This window comes from Apteryx rowi, unplaced genomic scaffold (assembly GCF_003343035.1).
Source record: "Apteryx rowi isolate R43461 unplaced genomic scaffold, aptRow1 scaffold_51, whole genome shotgun sequence".
Classification (NCBI taxonomy): Eukaryota; Metazoa; Chordata; class Aves; order Apterygiformes; family Apterygidae; genus Apteryx; species Apteryx rowi.
In genome coordinates, this window is record NW_020450772.1 from 1556439 (window position 1) to 1576201 (window position 19763).

A 19763-nucleotide genomic window follows, 5' to 3' on the forward strand; every position below is an offset into this window, starting at 1 on the left:
TCCTTTCTGCCAAGAGATTAAGTTGAACGCTTGGCACCTGCCAAATTCAGYGGAGCAACAGTTGGTGCACGAACGAATCACCTGCTCGTCTTTAGAGGAGAGGCCCTGGGGAAAGGGAAAGCGGAGGGCAGAAATTGCAGCCGGGAGGTTTGCCTCGCCCGGGGTCTGCGCCCTGCAGAGCCGTGTCCCCACGCTGCCTGGTGCAGTGGGACGCTCGCCTGCCTCCGGTGGGCAAAGTCACTTTGTGAGAATGACAGATTGCCATACGCGAACAACTCCTTTCTGATGTCCAAAAATTATCTTTACCCAGTTGCGAAGGAAGCTCTTTCCCCGCCGAGGCCGTCAGAAGCTGAGCGGGAGCCKCCGGCACCGCTCTCACCTAGTGCTCTGGCTGAAGCAGCTACCCCAAGGCAGATGGTCGCAGCTTGCAAGAACGGGTGTTTTTAGGAGGCTCCTGCCGTGTGACAGGCACTGGGTGGGACGCAGGCTGTGTCTCAGTTGACAGACAGCTCTGGCAGGCTGTCAGCTGTTGAGAGGTCCAAGGGACGCTGGTGSCAGGACAGCAGACAGTTGTCTGCGTCGCGGGAAGCCTTGGCAGCTGCCCCACAGCTCGCCAGTCGTGCCAGAGCCCGGATGGAGTCACTGGGCACGGAGGGATCCGTCCCCTGCCGCAGGCTCCCCTGCCTTGGAGGGGCACACGGCAGGTCACGGGTGACCCCTCCGATCGCAGGCCAGGGATATCCACTCACCAGGGGATTAGGGAGTGCTGTGCTGAGGGTGCAAAGGTCCTTCCCGTTTCTTTGGAAAAAGACATGCACAAAAATAAGTACAGAGCACAGCTGAAAGCCAGGAAGAGATGAGGATGAGTTCTGCAAGCAGAAATACTTCTGAAATGGCCACTGGGCCCTCTGCAAGCTTTATGGGAATACGGCCTTGTTGCATTCATGCGAGCAGCTCCATTGCAGTTGTTGGGTTTACACCATACTTTAAAGCTAACCGTGATGCTTTTCTGAGCCAAGACCTGTCACTTGTCTCTCTCAGTGTCTCCCGCAGGATTTGGCTGGGTACCAAATGGCTTTGTTTTCTAAATGCCAGTGGCTTTCCTCTTTGTTGTTAGACAGTTGTCCTGCACCACCCCAGAGGTGTTTGCTGCACAGGCAGTGAGCAACGCTACCCTTCTGTTTTTAAGCCAGAACGGTTCAGCTTCCTCCACCCCAAAAGGCTGCACAATGCAACCACAGTTATCCAAGGCATGGATATGTATGGAACCRGCTGTTCCCTGGTTCTCATCATTACTGTGGAAAATCCCAAGTTTCAGGGCCCAGTTACATGACTCATTGTGCAGCAGCTCCCAGGATGTTTGGAAACTCCGTTTTGTACTGTGCTAGTTATAGTTGGGTAATCCAAGCCAAGTGGTGAATGGGAGTGCCTCTAAAACACGGAGACAGAGTTGTCTTTGGGACTTTTTTGCTTATGCAGGTTGTGTTCTCTGGCTGGATTTTTGCTATATAGCTCATGTTCATGAACATGCTGTCTGGGGAAGGAGCGGTAGAAGCTCCTTTCCCAGCCGCATCTCCTGTTCTATACACTAGATAATCTGTTTTCGGAAGGACTTCAGATAGAGAGCATGTTACTATTCAACATAATCTTAACTGTTGTCTTTTCATTTGCGATTCAGTCCTGGTTATTTAAACCCAGAGAGGAGACATAAACTCGTTGTGTTTGTGTTTCCCTGTACTTTGTTGCAACCCCTCTGAGATCGCTGAAGTGGGAGAGGGTGGTCGCGCCTTTACCAGCTTCTTCCAGGGATGAGGTTGGCTGCATCTCGGTGCGGTTCTGTGGGACACGTCCTCCATCTCCTGGTGGCAGGGCAGCACTGCAGCCCGGAGAGCAGCAGCACCCAGGCACCCAACGCTGCCTGAGGCCCTCGCAGTGGGGATTTAGTGACCTTGCGCTGATTTTCTGCAGCTGGTTCTGTCTGTGGGAATTGTCCCAGGAACAGTGCTACGGTGCGGACAGTTTAATGTGGGGGAAATGTTAGGGGTTTTCTCTCTCCACCTCTAACAATTAGCTTAGCATGTTCTCAGGCCTCTAAAGCTACCTGAGGACTGAGTCTTTCTTTCTGGAGTCTCCCAGCAGAAGCTTAAGGACCATGTTCAAAGTACTTTTCATAGTTAATGAAGAGGTCGGGGCAGGGTGAATGTTCTCAGTGTTGCAGCCATAGCTCAGACTCATTAATTTTTCCGTGTATAGTTTTGCCCCTTCACCACTTCTTTGCTTTTTGGGCTTCTTGTGAGTGCTGAGAACCTGGCACCAAGGGAAACTTGCATGCAGACTCTTAGGTTTATTTTTGTAAATGATTTTGAAAGCGTGACAAGGAAGTTGCAAATGGATCTGAGCAAATACTGAAAAAAACCACAAAGGAGAAAACACTGTAGCAATAAGATATGGGAATGCGCAGCCCCATCAGGGACTCTGCAGAGTCTGTGCCAGGCACTGGAGCAGGCTCCCTGCGCCACTGGCTTTCTGTGGRGGCTGGAGGGAAGAATTTGGGAAATTCCTGGCTTTGTCCATCTCCAGCTCTGCACTGGGCTGTCCCTGTTGGCTGGCCCTTCCCAGTTGTTCACTGCCCCCTTGCCCGCAGCAGTCGGAGTGGGATGGCGTCCAGTGAGCGAGGCCGGCAGCTGGGGTCGTCTCTGACGTGCTCCAGCAGCTGTCACTCAGCTCTCTGGGCTCTGYGCGGGCACTAACGCTGTGCCAATGGACCAGGTTAGTTTAGTCCAAGGGTGGCAAAGCTGCCTCCAGAATCACGTCCGCGAAGCATTGGGTACACGTGCAACGCATGAGAGCCGCAGGCGTTGCACTGTGGGGTATGTTGGCCTGCTTCGCCCGCTGCCAGGGGCTCCTGAAATGCTTTCAGAGAGCAATCACTTGCCAGCATTGAGTGCTCCAAATTGCCTGTATTTTTTTTAAATTGTTCAAGTCTTTCCCCCACACTGTCCTCCTTTCCAAAGATGCCAGCTGAGAACTTTTCATGTTCAAGCTCCCTGTTGTGCCTCCAGCCGGGAAGCTGCAGATGCAGTTTGTAAGAGGAACCTGCGCCTGCCAGGTGGTGACAGCAAACCCTTCCTGCCAAAAGCGCTCAGTGGGGCTGCTGATTGCGGAGGCTCCAGGGCATAAACCCAGCATGTGTCCAAGTCACCAAATTGCAGCCTGTGGTCACAGCCCAGGCAGTTGCACAGGAGGGACACAAAGGCTCAGCTGGTGAAAGTGGCTGGTGCGAGGCTACAGGGCTAAGCTCTGTGCAGGAAGCTTGTTGCCTGCCCCATGAGCATCCAAGAAATAATCAGAAGTTTGATATTGCTTCAGAAGTGCTCTACCTTTAAACAGGTTTTCTGACTGTGAACTTGACTGGTGAGTCGCGTGGCTGTGATGGGGTGGTGGGTCACCGAATCCAGGTCCTTGCGAACRCTGCCAAGCACCAGGTCCTTGAGCCATGGTGATGATGCTTAGCAGGCTCTTTGGTGCAGACCTTGGTTTTGTGCTGGCTCTTGTTCCCTTTAGGTTTGTTGCAACGTGGCCAGAGCACACCAGGCTGTCCTTGTGCCACCTCCCCAGGAGTTCCTGCCCAGGCCAACCCTAGGTGGCAGGGGAATGGCATGCTCTAGGGTCTCTGCTCACATCTGAGTTGTTCCCAGTCCCCTCGATTCAAACACAGGCAGAGGAAATGGTCCCTGCCCCAGATGTCCTACTCCTCTGATGGAGACACCACCCAGGGAAAGGCGGGAGGGAAGGAGCAGCCCAAAGAGGGGAAGCAGCTTGCCCATGGCTGTGCAAAAGCCCGAAAGCAGGCTCGCAGCCCTGAGTTCTGCCCAGGGAACCTTYGCCAGCCTGTGTTGCTAACTCTGAGTCTGTCTGCCCTAGGTATCGCTCAGCCACGAGTGCACTCGCGCCGTAATGAAGCTGATGTACTGTCCCCACTGCCGGGGCATGTCCAGCGTGAAGCCATGCAACAACTACTGCCTCAACGTTGTGAAGGGCTGCCTGGCCAACCAAGCGGACTTGAACACCGAGTGGAAGTACCTGATGGGTAAGGTGGTTGTACTACACACCAATGGCACCTTTTGAACCCCCCCAGGTGGTGTTTGGAGARTAAAGAAGGGACCACTGGAAGAGCTGAAGGAGGCCCTTTTACGCTACAACTTCTCTGCCTGTGACTGTAGTCTAGAAGCTATTGCAGGACATTTCGCTGGGCTCGAATACCGTTAGAAAGAGCRGTGCTGGGCTGGCTAATGAGGGCTAAAAGAGTTTTCATCTTGCCTTTTCTCATTTGGAGKTGCCTACGCTTTACATTCAACTAATTTTTTCTTACCTCCCAAGTGCTGAGGCTTAGGGACAGCTCCTGTCATCCATATGCTGTCTGAGCTTCCTTCTCATCCATACCAGAGCTAATCTGAGACACACTCAGCAGTCCTCCTAGTCCTAGTCTAGAAATGTGAAGCCATAAAGTGTTTTCCTGGGTGGAGAGCAAAGGGATCAGAATTGTGTACTTTTAAATGGAAAGAGGCCTATTAAACAAATACGGTGAGGAGATAGAGGTTACAGGCCATGTGAGGAGTGTGAAAATTAGACTTGTATTTTAAGTGAGAAAAGAGCTCATTTCATTTTTGGTTTGTCCCTCAGTTAAGATGATGGGTCTCTTTGAGTGGGTTATATGAGTGTAGATATGTCCATTTTTTTTATTTTAAAGTCATAACTATCACTCTGCAACACAGGCCAGAGAACTTCAGCCAGTCATTTCTGCAGGAAATTCTGCACTGCCCGATCCAACCAGGACATCTCTTTTAAGAAGACCTCATGTAACACTTAGCTGCTTTTCCAGAGCCTGTGGCAAGTGGCTTCTGGTTTAAATGTGAACTGAGGTCTGAGGTGGGCAGAAGTGTGAACAGGAAAAAGCAAACGTGTAACATGTGGCACTGGAAGCGCAGGGCTCTGTGGGGTCAGGGGAGGCCCTGCTGTCTCTACTTCTGAGAGAGGCTTGTGGAACCAATGGACGTGGTTTAAGGCCAGTTTGGGTCTGCTTTTAGCAAATGGTATGTTTGCATAGCAGCACACGTCCTCTCCACTGCTGGAGTCCCTTGGGGAGACTATTTGCATCTGACTGTTCTTCTGGCTGGTAGAGATCTCAMTCCTCCTTGTGCCCACAGAACATCACCCAGAAAGCTGCTCTTTCTCTCCAAGGTTATACATTTAGACCAGGAGTGATCTGAGGCCTGAGGGAGCCTTGATGTTTGTCTGGGCTCATGGGAGGCAGTCAGCAGATCAAATGAGCTTTGAGGTTGGCCTTTTCCCTTGCCTCACAGCCCACTGGCTGGCCTTTGGGCTTCTGAGCAGGCAGTAGCTTGGAGTCCAGCTAGACCGCCAGGACACTTGAGCTTGAGGGCTCTATAAGTCATCTCCCCTTCCTCTTATTCCATAGTAAAAATATTCCTTAGTGCCATCAATGATGGTAAATTTCTACTCCCAGCAGCCTTCTGCTGACCAAAATCATTTCCTGTCCAGCTGGGGTAGAGCAAAGGTGTATGTCCTGTTTCCACAGGGTGCAGCTGTGACAGGGGCCCCCCTTTCTGTCTGGGACTGTGAGCTATAGGATGGAGCCGCTGTGTCACCCGGGCAGTGACTCTGGGCAGTCTAACACATCTGCAAAGCTAGTGCGCTCTCTGTTACCAGCTCTGGTCTTGATGCCCCCAGGGCAATGTGGAAGCCCCTGGGGATGTCTGTGGGGCTGTGAGGTGCTCTAAGAACCCAAGGGCATTGAGTTACATACTTGTAAGGGTTGTGGATGCTGTTAAATTGACAGCAGTGGGCTCAGGATCAGGCCTTCATTATTAACATACCACCACTATGAACCTTGTGTTTCTGCACAAACCTCACCTAGGCCTTATGGAAGTCCTTTGAGGTCCTTCTGCCAAGTCCTGCTGGCTTGCCCGGGCAAGGAGCTGAATTGAGTTCCTCACAAGTTTGTAATGGTGGTGGGCTTTCTTTGTGTCCTGTCTGGCTGGACTCCTGCTTGCAAGAAACAAGCTGTGCACTCCACAGATGGCATCAGTCCTTTAGAGCAGTATCACAGGCGGCACTTACGCACTGTGCGGGGGTGGAGGATGCAGGAGATGTTTTACTGTTACTCAGCTAAGTGCCTGGAATAATTCACCTGGTGGTTTCATTATTCATGAATAATGTCAGCCGTGCAAACTCATGCTGAATAAGCTTTTCTACAACATCACACCATCTGCTGTGACAGTCTCCTGCCAGGCTGATGGGCGAAGTTGATACAGGAATTAGGATAAAAGAATTAATCATTCCTAATGAATCACTCCATTTGCTAATGGTACAGTTCTTCAACCTAGACCTAGGGATTTGACCCTCTTTATACAGAGAGGAAAAATCAACATGAAGCCATCACAGTTGTTTTCTTCCATATGGACAGGCCACAGGAACATGAAGCACTTTCTGTTCCAGATGAAGGTTGTCCACCACTGYACTCTGCCAGATCCCTAGTCCTGCCAGGAGGTTTTTGGTGTGCCCTGGGGGACACTGACCACACTGGAGCATCTGGGGTCACACGTAACTAAATGCCAAGTCCCTAAATCCTGATGAAGCTTATGTGTGGCCTGGCCTCTAAGCTGCTGAGCCCTAAAAGCAGAAGTGGTCAGGAACTGAGTCCAGGGCTCCTCAGGGATAGGCAGCAGCTCAGCAGTGGCTTTCAGAACTATAATTTTCAAATTACAAACTCAGACTCTGTAAAAATCCATTTTAGATGCCTAAGCCAGTTGTGGGTCTGCCCTAAGATCCTATTTCAAGTTTTGTTGGACACTGAGGATGTCAGCCTTCATATGCAGTGGCATTTCCCAGTGCCCTGAGCCATGTGGGCAATTAGCTTGTCCTCACTTCAAACCCAAGTGGAGTGCTGAAAAACATCTGGCGTAGGCGGAGGTTGGTTACTTCTTGCAAGCCGAGCACCACTCCAGCGAGGCAGGAGTTTCCAGGACAGGTGGGAGCACTGCCCAGAGTCAGTCCTTAGACCAGCAGAGCTTTGCAAGATAAGGGGGAGTGCAAAGCAACAGGCACCTTTCAGTCACTCGCTGTCTTTTCTTACTGGTGTAGCAGTGGGCATTTTGGTCTGCTCCTCTGCCTTTGTTGCATGACATTTCCTTGGAGGGTCACGTGTCGTCTTTCCAGAGGTGGTGATGTGAAATACTCTTTTCACACTGTGTCGCTGCCACAGAAGCTATTGCCCACGTCCACCTTCCTTTGGTGCTTTGCTGACAGCCATCCTCCCACGCTCAGTGGCTGCAGTGCTTTGCTGAGACAGGCAATGAGATGGGAGGGTTAGCTCCACATATTGTTGTGCACTACTTCTGCACCGATTTTCCTTTCTGTAGCACCCCAGCAGCTTTTGGTCCCTTTGTGTGAACACAGGTTGCACTTCCCACTTGCAGAGGGTGACCTCTGTTCCTCTACCACTGCGGCTGTCCTAGGAAGTAGTGAATTTTGAATGCTGTCCCGTTCCAAAGGAAAATGAGCATGTGTTTGGGAAGAAGTGAAAATGGAGAGGGGACTTTCAAAAGCCAGCCTGCTAAGGGGCCAGAGCTTATCCCGCCCAGCGTGAGGGTATGCTCTAACTCGGTTTGTACAAAGTCTGATGAAAGGGTGTCTCTGTTGTTRTTTTGCTAGATTCTCTGATCATAGTGGCTGATCGGATTGATGGACCGTACAATATAGACACTGTAATAGGAACTATTCACATGAGGATTTCTGAAGCTATTTCTAACTTGCAGGAAAACAAAGACTCAATCACAGCCAAGGTAAGAGTGTATGCCTGGGCCTGACTGACAATATATCACGTGTAATTGCTAGGGCCAATGTTTTTTGTGCTCACCATTCAGCTGAATTAAGGGAGATGAAAGAAGAAAGAGAGAGATTAAATGACCACTCTTCTAATGATAAGAAGCCACCTGTCCTATGTAGAGAAAAACCTTCTCAGGTGTTTTCAAATGTTCCTCTCAGCCACATCAGCCAGCTTCCTTTAGGTACAGGCATGCAAGGTGGTACAGTATATGCAATGCCTGTGGTAAGCCTGGTGCCGTTTGCTGTCAGATGCCTCTGTGTCTGCATCTAAAGAGCTTTGAAGTATTTTCACTGAGCTGAGGCCTTTACAGAAAGTGCACAGCCCTTCTTACACTAGAGACAGACAGCAGCTGCTATAGCCTGCCTAGGGGGATGTTCTGCAATGRAAACAACGGGCTATCAGATTGTATTTATGGGACAGGGCTGCAGTCTGGTAGTCAATCTGGAGACTGTAAAACAGGCTCTCCTGATGCTCACCTGTCTGTCAAGGAGCTTACTGCAGAAGCTCTCTTCTATTGGTCTCTATTTTTAGTATGTTTGTCCATTAACCACAATCACCTCTATGGATGCAGGTGAGAAAAGCTTTGGCAAAAAAACAGCCCGCCAGGACTTCTGCTTTTTGCCCAGGCATTCTCCAAGTCCTCACAGCTATCCAGGTGTTGGAACCGGGATGCTGGTGGAGGATGTGGGGCAGGTACTGACTGGATCTCAGAGGCAGGACAGGCCAGAAGTATTGCTTAGCCAAGCAGGGCTTCACTGGTGCTCGTCATGGCACAGAGAGGCACCTGCATCCAAATACTTGTTTAGATTTCTTTTCTAACATGAAAGGCAATATTCCTTCTCCCGTTGTTAGCCGAGACTGAAGTTGTCCACATAAAAGCAAGCCCATGGAGTGGGAAAATACGGCATCATCTGCAAAGAAGGGTACTTCTGAGGGGCCTATAGTAAATGCAGTAAAAACAAAAGGGTGTAAGTAGTCTAGTCTCATCAGTGTTTGATTGGAGCAACCAAACGTAATTGATAATGTGATATTCTCAATATGATCTTGCAACCAGGTGAACATGGCAGGGTGTCGCTGGTGGCACTGGTAGCAGAGTATGGGAGCTGGCAACTTGCTGCAGCTGTTAAGCATGGACAACTAAGGAGAACCAGGCTTAGTGCAGCCTGCAGAGCAAGGCTTAGGAACTCATTATAGCTAATCTGCTTTAAAGGATCTGTCCAAAGATTTGCATCCCCTCCTCAGCCTTAACTGTGCCAAATGCCATCCTCTTCCTCTATATGGATGCAGGCCTGGGATGCGTTTCATAAAGATACTGAATTCCATCTGAAAAGCAGTTTGTTTGGGGTTCTTCCCCTGCACGGATCCACCTGTCAGGATCTTCACTGCTCTGCTGTTGAGAAACCTGCTAATGCCCAACAAAACACTTTCTGAGAGGTTCYCCCCTGCAGGGCTCAGCAAACTCCCCGTGGCTCTGGTTTTGAGTGCTGCAGCATGAGCAGGTTAAGGATATCATTGCCAGATGAGCTCGGGACCTGCTCAGGCCAGTCCTGAAAGTTTTATCTCTAACGGTGAGGGCAGCAGGCTCAGGCTGCAGCTGAGGGCTTCTAAAATTACCAACCTAAAGCTGTCCCTGGGAAGAGCGCACGTGGGGTGCCTCATCTCCCTGCCCCTTCTCCCCGCTGCCCCGGCACATGCCGTGCTGGAAGGGAGCGCAGGGATCAGGCCCCAGGCATCCCTCAGTCCCAGAGGTAGATTTGGAAAAAGGGTTCATTCCTTAAGAGTCTTTAAGAGTCCTTAAGGATTAAGTCCTTCAGTTTTCAAAGGTGGGTTTTTTGCACTGAGCAAAGGAGACAGATGAACTAATCCGCTTGGTGCAGAAGTGCCCTAGTCTGTTGGACTCATCTGGTCAGCAGGACAGTGCTCTCCAGGAGGGGGGTTTTGGGCTGAATGTCCCTTGGACACACAGACGAGGCTCACTGTCACCTAGGGGACTCTTGCCAAGATTAGGACTTCGCTGATGACTTTCAGGATCCACTAGCAAAAGCCTTGAGCAGCTGGCACAAGCTGCGTTATCGATACTAGCTAGCATTTGAGTTCTTGATTTCTCTGCATTAAAGGGATTCTGTGCAAAGGCGGATTTATCGGTAGCGTCTGACAGCACACAGGTAATTGAACCAAACTTGGAGCCACCTTTTCAAATCAGAGGCATTCTTCGTAAGGGCTGCTGTTTCCTGAATCAAACAGACTTTGTAAAAAGCCCTTGTGACCTTTGACATTTGCTTAAATTTGGCTCTCTGAGCACACCAGTTACCATAGCCACAGTGAGACTCAGCTGCCTGAACACTTGGTATCTGCAGGATAGGTGTCACTCTCTGGACTGGTCATGGAAAGACTGAGAGAAACAGATGCTTCCAGGGAGCCCTTCATTTCATCCTAAAGGAGAGACCAGAGGAGCTGTGCCTTGGAAGCGCTTCTGCTCTCATTTGGTTAAAGGGAGTCTGGGCAGGTAGTTGGGATAAGAGGAGGTATCCAAAGTTAAGAGGTAAATCAGTTTTGGCCTTGAAATGTCCAACCTGACAGATCTTGACACGTCTATTGTGCTATACTCTCCTGGTCCAAGGCGGTGTTAATTTGAGGAACAGTGCATGGCTATTGCAAAAGTCATCCGAGTAGTCCCACCCCGGTCTGTTGTCCAAATCAGTGAACCTCACATGCTCTGTAACTTTGAAGCCCACACCTCTGGCGTAATGAAGGTGACCAACTCCCATCTTGTTCTTCTAAGACTTCCCAGAATTTCTTTTGAATCGTAATAGGAACAGATAAACTTGCTAGAAATGGTTTAATATCAACATTAGTGAATCATCCAAAAGCATGTGCTAATTTTGTGTTTGTGCTGCACATTTTGCCTGATAGTGGTAGCCAAAAGTAGTTGCAGTCTGCTGAAAATAAGTCATGGCACATGAGTAATCTGACCAAAAACTAAGCCCAAGTCTCAGAGATCTTGTAAGTAGGAAATACAAAAATACTTACAGGAAAAAAAAAACATAACCATGGAGTGATAATTAATTAAGGAAAGAGTATCAAACCACAGAATAGAGAGTTTGGTTTGTTTTTCAGGTTTTCCAAGGCTGTGGAAATCCCAAAATCAACACAAAAGGCTCCAGTAGCGAAGATAAGAAAAGACGGGGGAAGGTTACGTTAGAAGCAAAGTCATCTGCAGTAGCACTGGAGATGCTGGTGAGTTCGTCTTCGAAGCTCTTTGCCCGCTGGCGTCGCGGGCCGTGTGTGCCAGGGGCTGTGGCGAGCGGCTCTGCGGGGAAGCGGGAGTCAGTAGCATGGAAGGACTCGGGTGSTAGCGCAGCCCTGGGGCTGCTGGGAACGCGGGTGCCCGCCAGGGGCAGTGCTGGGCCCTATGGACAGATGTGGTCTGTGGAGCCTACCACAACGTTGGCCAACCAGGGAATTAAGTCCCTGCGGCTTTGCTGCTCTCTTAGGACCAGTCCTTTACGGACCRTTTGGATTCTGTGGGCAGTGGGCTCTGTGATCCCTGCAGTCCCCGCGTCTCTTCTGCCGGTAGCTCCTCAGTCACAGATGTCTGCCTGTCCCAACTGGCAGAGCCCTGCTGCCTCCTGCAAAGGCTGCTTCTCGCCATTCCTCTCACGGCCCAGAGAGGTTTTTCTCCTGGGTCTCCTCGTGGTACCAGAAATGTCTTTCAGCTTTGGGTGCTTGGGTTGAGGGCTGTTACTTAGGGGAAAGTTGTTGATGCTTCCCYGTCTGCATAAAAACAGGCTGTGTGATGTTATAATGAAAAAAAAGCCCGAATCCTTGTCCTTTCCACAGCGCTGCCCACCCACCCCCCCCCAGCCAGAGCTCTCCTGGCCCTGAGCACCCTCTTTCTTCACAGGTTTTAGATGCCAAAGGGAACCTGACAGCTCTCAAGTCTTACTGGGTCACCCTGCCCAGCATGCTGTGCAGCAAGAAGGTCACGGCCGGCTCGGCAGCGGACGACAAGTGCTGGAACGGGATGACCAAGGGCAGGTATGCAGAGGGGGTCAGGACAACTCTGTTGCAGGGTTGGTAAAAGGCAGTGGCACATCTCCTCAGCTTCCCTCAGCCGAACCACCTTAGCTCCTCCATCCCCACCTGCTGAGACAAAGCCAAAAGGTCTCTCCCTGCCCAGGACAATGCCCCATTTCTGAAAAACTGCTCCCTGGGAGTTTCAAGTCTGTTGTTATTTTGCTGTATGTTGGGCTTTTAGGCATCAAAGTGCATTTGCCATGGAATGACTGTGTCGTTTTGTACTAATTAATTTTGCAATACCATGTGCATTCAGACCCACTGGCAGAAGGGGTGGATTTGCCTCTGCAAACTGCAGAGCTGCCGCTGGGAATTGTGTGCGTTTCCTTCTAACCATGCTTGCTTTGAAAGGCTTTTCCTTCGCTAGAGGAGGCCCCCAGATGAAATCCAGCTGTTGCAGAAACACCTCCCGCTGGCACTGATGGTTAAAGGGTGGCTGCGAGGGGAGGTCAGAAACGCACCTCGCTCCATTCCCTGCCGTAGGCCTGCCCATCTCTGCCAGCCCGGTGTCCGCGCCTTCAGTGCTTCAGCGTGTCACGGCATTGCCAGCGGTGTCTGCTCTTGCTGGGTGGGAGGATTTGTTAGTCCAGGGCGTCAGTCTCAGCCACGTTGACCAGAGCCAGGCATGAAGAGATGGTCTCCTGAGGTGGCCCCAGGGTGAGCCCCAGGCTTGGACAGGGCCTGGCCCTTGGCAGCAGAGCTTGGCCATCCTTAGAGCCAGCCACCTCGCGGCAAACGCGAGAGCCTGCCTGCCCCACCACGGTGCCGGCATTGCCCTCCGCCGCCTTATGGGGTCCCTTTTGTACGGGCTGCCGGGGAGCTCGGCTCCCTGCCCGGTGTGGTCGCCAGCTCTCAGCCTCCTCCCCTGCTCTCCTGAGGAGCTTGGGAGCCCAACAGAGGTACTGGGGGCCTCATCCTGCCCCTGGGCACCAGGGGATGCTCACGGCCCGCTTATGTACAGAGGCTGCTYGACAAACCAACGCCACCAGCCTGCAGCTTCTCCATGGTCTGAAATCGATGGGTTATCGCTGGCACCTGTAATAGGGAGAGGTGAGCTTATCTTGGGGGAGGCGCCGAAACCTGTTGCTTTCCTTCATAGTTACCTGCCCGAGGTGATGGGGGACGGCCTGGCTAACCAGATTAACAACCCGGAGGTGGAGGTGGACATCACCAAGCCAGATATGACCATTCGCCAGCAAATCATGCAGCTGAAGATCATGACAAACCGGCTGGGCAAYGCCAACATCGGGAACGATGTGGATTTCCAAGACGCAAGTGAGTTTAGCAGAAGTCCCAGGGGCCGGGGAGGGAACCACCGGCAGGCGAGGGGGGCTGAGCCTCCAGTCCCGGTGGCCTGCAGAGGCCCCACAGGGCCATGACGGTGGTGGCTGACCCACAGCAGAGGTGTCATTGTGCAGGGGGGCTGGGGGCTGCCCACAGCGGTGCAAGGGGTTTTGCATGCGTTTCTCCTCCGCGTTGGCCCCATCGAGCCAGGCGAAGGCCAGGCCGCCCTGCGCCGCGCTGCCGCGAGGAAGGCCAGCCCGGCTCACCCGCAGCCTGTCTCTGCGCAGGTGAYGACATGAGCGGCTCCGGGAGCGGTGACGGCTGTCCTGATGACGTCTGCGGCAAAAGACTCTCTAAGAGCCCCAGCACCAGGCAGCCAGAAACGCACGCCATTCCCAAGCAGTCGGGACACGGCGTCAGTGGGGCCAGCAGCAGATCGTTGCCTTCTGCCTTCCTCATCCTCCTTTCGGTGGCTTTTATTGCCGCGCAGCACTTGTGGCGGTAACTCGCTAGCACAGCCGGGAAAGAGACTGCGGCCGAGGGCTTCACTTTGCCAAAACCAACCACCCGACCGACCGACAAAAAGGACATATTTAATTCACCTTGGCAAAAAAAAGAAAAAAAAGAAAAGAAAAAAGAAATGAGGGAGGAGAAAAAGGTTTCAGTTGTTTGCTATTCCTGGCAGTGCTCGAGCTGTTTTCTTCTTTCTTGGTCTCTTCCCCAGTGCTGGGCCCTTCTTTCCGTACCTCGTTGTTTTAGTTTTGTTATTGCCACGAAGGGGCTGTGGGGGCTGAACCGAGCCTTTGCAGAGAGGCCTCCTGGGGCCACCCGGCGGCCCCTCGGCGGCAGCCGTTTTGCTGCCTGCAGCAGGGTATGCAGTTCCCYGATCCTGTCCCACAGCCGTTGGCCGGAGCGCTCCTTAACGTATTGCTGTCTAAAACGCGGCGGGGAAACGCCGAATGGAGAGACCGTGATCGTCGGCGCTTCTCAAGTGCTGCAGTCAGGGGCTCTTTGGGGGGTTCCTCTGTGTTTCTTAAGCAGGCAGAGATGCTCCTTCGCTTCCATCTTTGTATGTAGTAGGGGTGTGAGCAGATTTGGTGGGTTGAACCGAAACAGTTTGGCAGTGGCTGTTGGACCCAAAAATGCAGAACTCCCTTTTTCTTTGGAAAGGTCACAAGTGGATTTCTTGACTAGAGCTCGTAGCTGATGACAATGTTAAATGTAGGTCTCCTACATCTAAGTGACTGGGAATGAGTGTTAGGGGTGGGGTTTGGGGTATTTTTTCTTTGCATGCTAGTTGCAAGGCCATTTTTTTAACCCAAGTAATAATGGTCCAATTTCTACCTGCAGTGCAGTACCGTGGTAGGTAACTGAGAGACGAAAACACGCACAGTAGGACGCTTCACTTGACAGACAGTTGTGCTGCCTCTTCCTCCTCTGGCCCCAACTGCGGATGTGAATCCCTATTTTTGGTAGTAAGAAARACCAGGGACTTTGGAGCATTGCGGCCGGTTGTGAGGTCTCACACCAGGCGCGTGCGGGCGCGAACCCCGAGCAGCTGCCGTGCCGCGGGCAGAGAGGGGCTGGTGGTTCGTAGCCCTCGACAGTGTCTGTGCCCAGAAGAYGGACCCACAGGTAGCACCTAAGGGGGGGGGGGTATTTGGGGTATTTTTCTTTCAGTGTCTGTTTGTCTTGTTGCATCATTGTTTTTTAAGTGAATTCCTGCTTTCCCTGACCCCTTCCCCATCCTCCTGCACACTTCTCCTCACTGCGGCAGGGACGGGGYGAGGGGGCGGGCTGGATGCCCAGCCCGCAGCCCCATTTCAGCGCAGGGCGAGGGCCGGCGGGGGGACTTAGCACCAGGTTTGGAGTTGGGGAGTGGTCAGTGAAAGGTATAAATATCCTCGGGTACCTGTAGGGGTGTCTGTGCTGGTAGAGCTGTGTGCTTAGGGGTTTCCAGAGGCTCGTTCAGCTTGCGGATGCAGCAGGCGTCGGCTGGAGCCGTAGGTTTAGCCGGGGTTGTAGGTGCAGGACAGTCTCCGTGACCATTTGGGCAGTCGCATGCCCAAAGGTTGGGCTTTGTTCTTACAGGGGGGTGGTTGAGCTTCAAATGTGCTTGTACCAGGGAGAGGGAGGGCAGGAGCTCATCTTCAGGAGCGCAGCAGATGTTGGAGCATCTCCTGTGTCCTGCCGGAGGAGGAGACGCGGCTCCGTGCTGAGCAAGCATGGTGGGCTCGGGGGTCGGGGGTCGGTTGTGTGCTAAGAAAGGAACGAAACCCCCAGTTTTTCACATTAGCAGTTTCTAGAATGTGCAATCTAAGGGAAGAAGAGAACCTGAGGCAGGCCATGCAGGAGGACGAGGAGGGAGGTTGTCTCCTGCCCCGCTTCGTGCTGGGGCCGGGCAGCGAAGGCGGCGGCTCCTCAGCCGGGCAGAGAGGGTCGGCCAGGTTTGACTGACTGGTTGCTTCAAGTCACGATGACTAACTGTGTAGCTTTTCTGACTTGTGCTCCCCTTCTAGTAAGGTTAAAACTGATCTAATTTAGTAGGGTTTCAAAAATGGGAGCCACAAAATCCTTCCAAGACACTGGCGGTTGGCTAAGGGACAGGCGATGCTACGAGACCCATCAAAACCCAGGGGCGGAGACACACAACTCATGGGTGTAGACAGACTTATTTACTTCTAGAAATATGTCAAGTTCGACATTACTTTTACTGGTCTAAACAAATACTGTCTTTTTTTTTTTTAAACAGTATTGCCAATAACAAATTAGCCTTCAGTTGCATAAATCCCTACAACAGATCCTGCAGAAACTTTACATTCAAGCGCAAGAGAGGACAGGGCATTAAAACATTGTACCCTCTGCAAAAAGAAAGGGGGGGGGTTACTTTGGGGTTTTAAAAGAATGAATACCAAGGCCAATGTTTTGCTTTACAGGAAGATTCAGAAGTCTTTGCCATTTCCTTTTCCATGCAGTGAAAGTTTGCTGTCAGCCTGTTACACTCCAAGTTTCTTATGGGCACAAAGAGGAACACCTTAAGTGCAAAGCTAGGAATGTATTGTTGGTCCAGTTCATGTTTTAACCATCTAATAGTCCACATTTTTGGTCCTTTTGCAATAATATAACCTCACAGCCCACATTAATGCGGAAAAGCCTCAAGAAACAGTTGCTATGCAGAAGAAACCCTTCCTAATATCTGCCCCTTTTTGCTGGCTTTATGCTCCCACTTCTGGTGTCCCTCGGGGTCCTGAGGTCGGCTGTTTCAGCCTTCCTGGGGGCTGCAAAACTTGGGGGTCACACGAAGCCGTCAGCATCCCGCGGGGGGGGCGCGGAGGCGACGCCGTCCAGGGGCTCCTCCCCGCTGTGCCGGGGGCGCGCGGTGCCCGCTCAGAACGGTGACAAACGTCCCTGAGCTGCGGATGTCCCTTGTCGAGGGCTGCGTCCCGCGGCCAGGGAGAGCTGCTGGCTTTGGGCTCGTTGCTTTGAAGGGGAGCAGGGGTGGAGGGGGGAGAAACCTTTGCTTCGGAGTTCCCGAGGCGGTGACTTGCGGTGTTTTGGGTCGGAAAAGCCTTGTTCTGTCAAGGGATGCAGAGGGGGTTCATGCTCTAGTGAAGAATATGAACACAGACGCCGTCCCTGCAAYGTGGGGAGCCAGGAATCGTGGATTTCCAGGCGTCTCTGTCTTTCAGCCTGCTCTTTTGTGCCATAATGCGTATCTTCTGACTAAGGGTGAGGGTTGTTAAAGGCTTTGAGAGCGCAGCTACTTATCATTTACAAATGACAAACTGCCTGTTGTTTTCCGGTGGGCTTGGTAGGGTCTATGGTATAACAAAATATCTAAAGTCCACCTTTGCTTTAAACAGATGCATTTCTATCTGCAGGAATAAGAATTATTTCACTTATTGGCATAGCTGGACAGTTATCTATTTCTTTCTCTTACCAAGGTACTTGTAACTCTCTTGCACTGTTTATCTAAAGTTGAAATATGTTCTTTGAATCCTTGTATAAATAAAAAGGCTGGAGACTTAAATCTGTAGTTACAGGGCAGTTTTATTTCTTCTCCATTTAAGTTGGGTTTGCAGGAGGGTTTTTTCCTTCCCCCCCCCCCTTTTTAAGGCATTGATAAAGGCCGGGTCAATAGTCCTGAAGAAGGAAATCTTGCTTTAAAACACAGGGTTTGTAAAGGTATAGTGTGAATGTTGGGAATATGAGTTTGCCCTACTGTCGATCCTGTGTAATCTAGACAAACAACTGCTAGGATTTGATGGATGTGGTGTATGTGGAAACAAGATGCGCCAAATTTTAAGTCATCAAGGCAAGTATTCTAAACGTTCTCTTTCTCATGTAAATGCACAAAAAAGTCGCGATGTAATATCACGAGGAATCAGTGTTAGTATTTGTCAATGTAAAGTGTCGTGCTGATTATTTGCTGTGACCCTGTAGCAGTGCAGCTGCTGGCAGAGCTCAGCGCGAGCGAAGCAGAGCGCTGGTCCATCACAGCCCTGTGGCTGCTCGGTCTCGAGCGAGTGCCGGAGACTGAAACGGTGCAGCAGGGTCGTGTTTGCCTCTCCGCCGTTCTCCAGGAGCAGGGGAATGCAGGAGTCAAGGTAATTCGTCAAAAGCAGCTAGTGAAGTGTTTCCGAGAGAGACTTGGTAACTGGAAACTAGTAAAAGTGCATCTGCCTGGAAGCAAGTATCACTTAAATTTAATAAATTGAGTGATGCCCTTGAGTCGGTAGGTATTTCTTTAGTGTAATGTCCTGCAGTTGCAGCTATTTATACACACATGCACAAATTCATATCAATACAGACAAGTGTAGAAACGTTGGTCTTCTAGGAAAAAGTTGTTTGCAGACCTCCTTTGCCTCCTCTGTGTCTAATTATGATTTTAAATGATGGCCACTTAGAGCTGTTTGTKTATTAAAACATTTTTATTGGTTTGCTAAGATGATGAACATACATGTGCAAATTAACTCCTCAGAAATTGAGAAAGATGTATGGCCAATGCAAGCGAAGACCAGCTTCGGCTTCCCAGAGACGAGGAGCTTCGGGGGGACCCTAAGGGCACTCATGTACCTACGAGGAGGTCACCAAGGAGATGGAGCCAGGCTCTTTACAGCGGTGCATGGCAGGAGGACGAGGGACCATGGCATAAATTGAAACGAGAGATTTACGCTGGCTGTGAGGACAATCCTGTTCACCCTGAAGGCAGATGAAAGTGGGGCAGGTGGCAGGCCCAGGCTGACCCATGCCATCAGCAGCAGGGTCTGCATGGGGCCATTGAAACATAAAACCAAGTGAAACCCCTGGTGAGATGGCGCAGCCCTGGCCGAGCAGTGACCTTTGGGCCAGCTGTAAGCACCAGGACAAGCCACAGCTGGGGCTGGCGGCAGCCGAGGTTTGCACCACACCTCTGCAGGAGCAGCACCAAGAACAGAAACCCCCAGAGCAGCCCCAGCAAGATTGAGACTGAGGCATCAGACCGTTTCCAGCAAGGGGATGAGACTTTCAGCCCAGCAGTTCAACCAGCTTCTTCCAGAGGAGTGAAATGTCTGCATAGCCAAGACATGGCATCTAAGGCGCTTAGCTTGCGATTACCCTCCCCGTAACGGTGACCGGCCTTGTCCTCGTGCCCCCTCCACCCTCAGAGCTGATGCACTGCAGGGAGGTGGGAAGGGACAACCTTCTGGGCAGGCTCATCAGCCTTTCCTTGATGAGAGGACCTTCATCAAGGCAACTACAGTCAGRCATCTTCCACGTTAGGTGTGTGGCTGTCGGCTTCCCAGAGCAATGGGAAAGCTACGTGAGAAAGGCCGCGTGGGGGACGACGATCAGACTGTGCAGCGGCCTGAGTCCCGCCTGGCCAGGAGCCTTGCGGACGCCCGCAGTCTCACGGATGGGGGGGAGCGCTCCTCGTAGGGCAGCCGACTAAAGCCTCACTTCGCCTTGCAGCTGCGTGGGGCTGCTGCCCCGCTGCGTGGACGGGGCGAGCAGAGTGCCCATCGCCTCCCAGGCCTGCCCGGGCTCCAGGTCTGGCAGGACGAGGAGCTCACGAAGGGGCTGGAGAAGAAAAGGAAGGAGAAGGTGCCGCAGGTGGGGGGTGTCACTCGCCTGGACGGCCCTGTCACAGGAACGAGGCAACGCGTTTTATGGTGGGTCTGCAGACCCCACGACGGCCGTTTCTCTTGGGGCTCTCGCAGGTCCTGGAGCCATCCGAGCGTGGGGGCACCCTGCGAGACAGACGCTGTCTGCGGGGGCGGAGAGGGGCCCGGGGACTTTTCCGGTCACCCAGCTGCCAGGCAAAGGTCCCGTCATCGTCCTTGGCATGTCCAGATGTTGGTCGGTATTCCTGATGTGGCTGGAGCACGGTGAGCGGCTCAGTGGAGCCTGGATCAAATGGGCACTTGGAGCTTGGAAATGCTGGCAACGTTCAACACTTCTTGCGTTGTCAGTCGCCCAGCCCCCAGGGACGAGTTACGTGGGTGGTCGTACG

At 51.9% G+C, this 19763-nt stretch overlaps 1 protein-coding gene across 1 annotated transcript in view; it reads left to right on the forward strand.

The window, feature by feature from the left end:
* The window catches only part of GPC1 (glypican 1), a 91355-nt gene extending 77469 nt beyond the window's left edge, over window positions 1–13886 (forward strand). The window contains exons 3-8 of the mRNA XM_026080101.1: window positions 3925–4090; window positions 7735–7865; window positions 11027–11146; window positions 11814–11947; window positions 13086–13261; window positions 13558–13886. Coding sequence (XP_025935886.1) covers window positions 3925–4090; window positions 7735–7865; window positions 11027–11146; window positions 11814–11947; window positions 13086–13261; window positions 13558–13775 — 945 coding nt within the window. The 3' untranslated portion in view covers window positions 13776–13886. The remainder of the gene's footprint in view (window positions 1–3924; window positions 4091–7734; window positions 7866–11026; window positions 11147–11813; window positions 11948–13085; window positions 13262–13557) is intronic.
* The last annotated feature ends 5877 nt before the right edge of the window (window positions 13887–19763 follow it).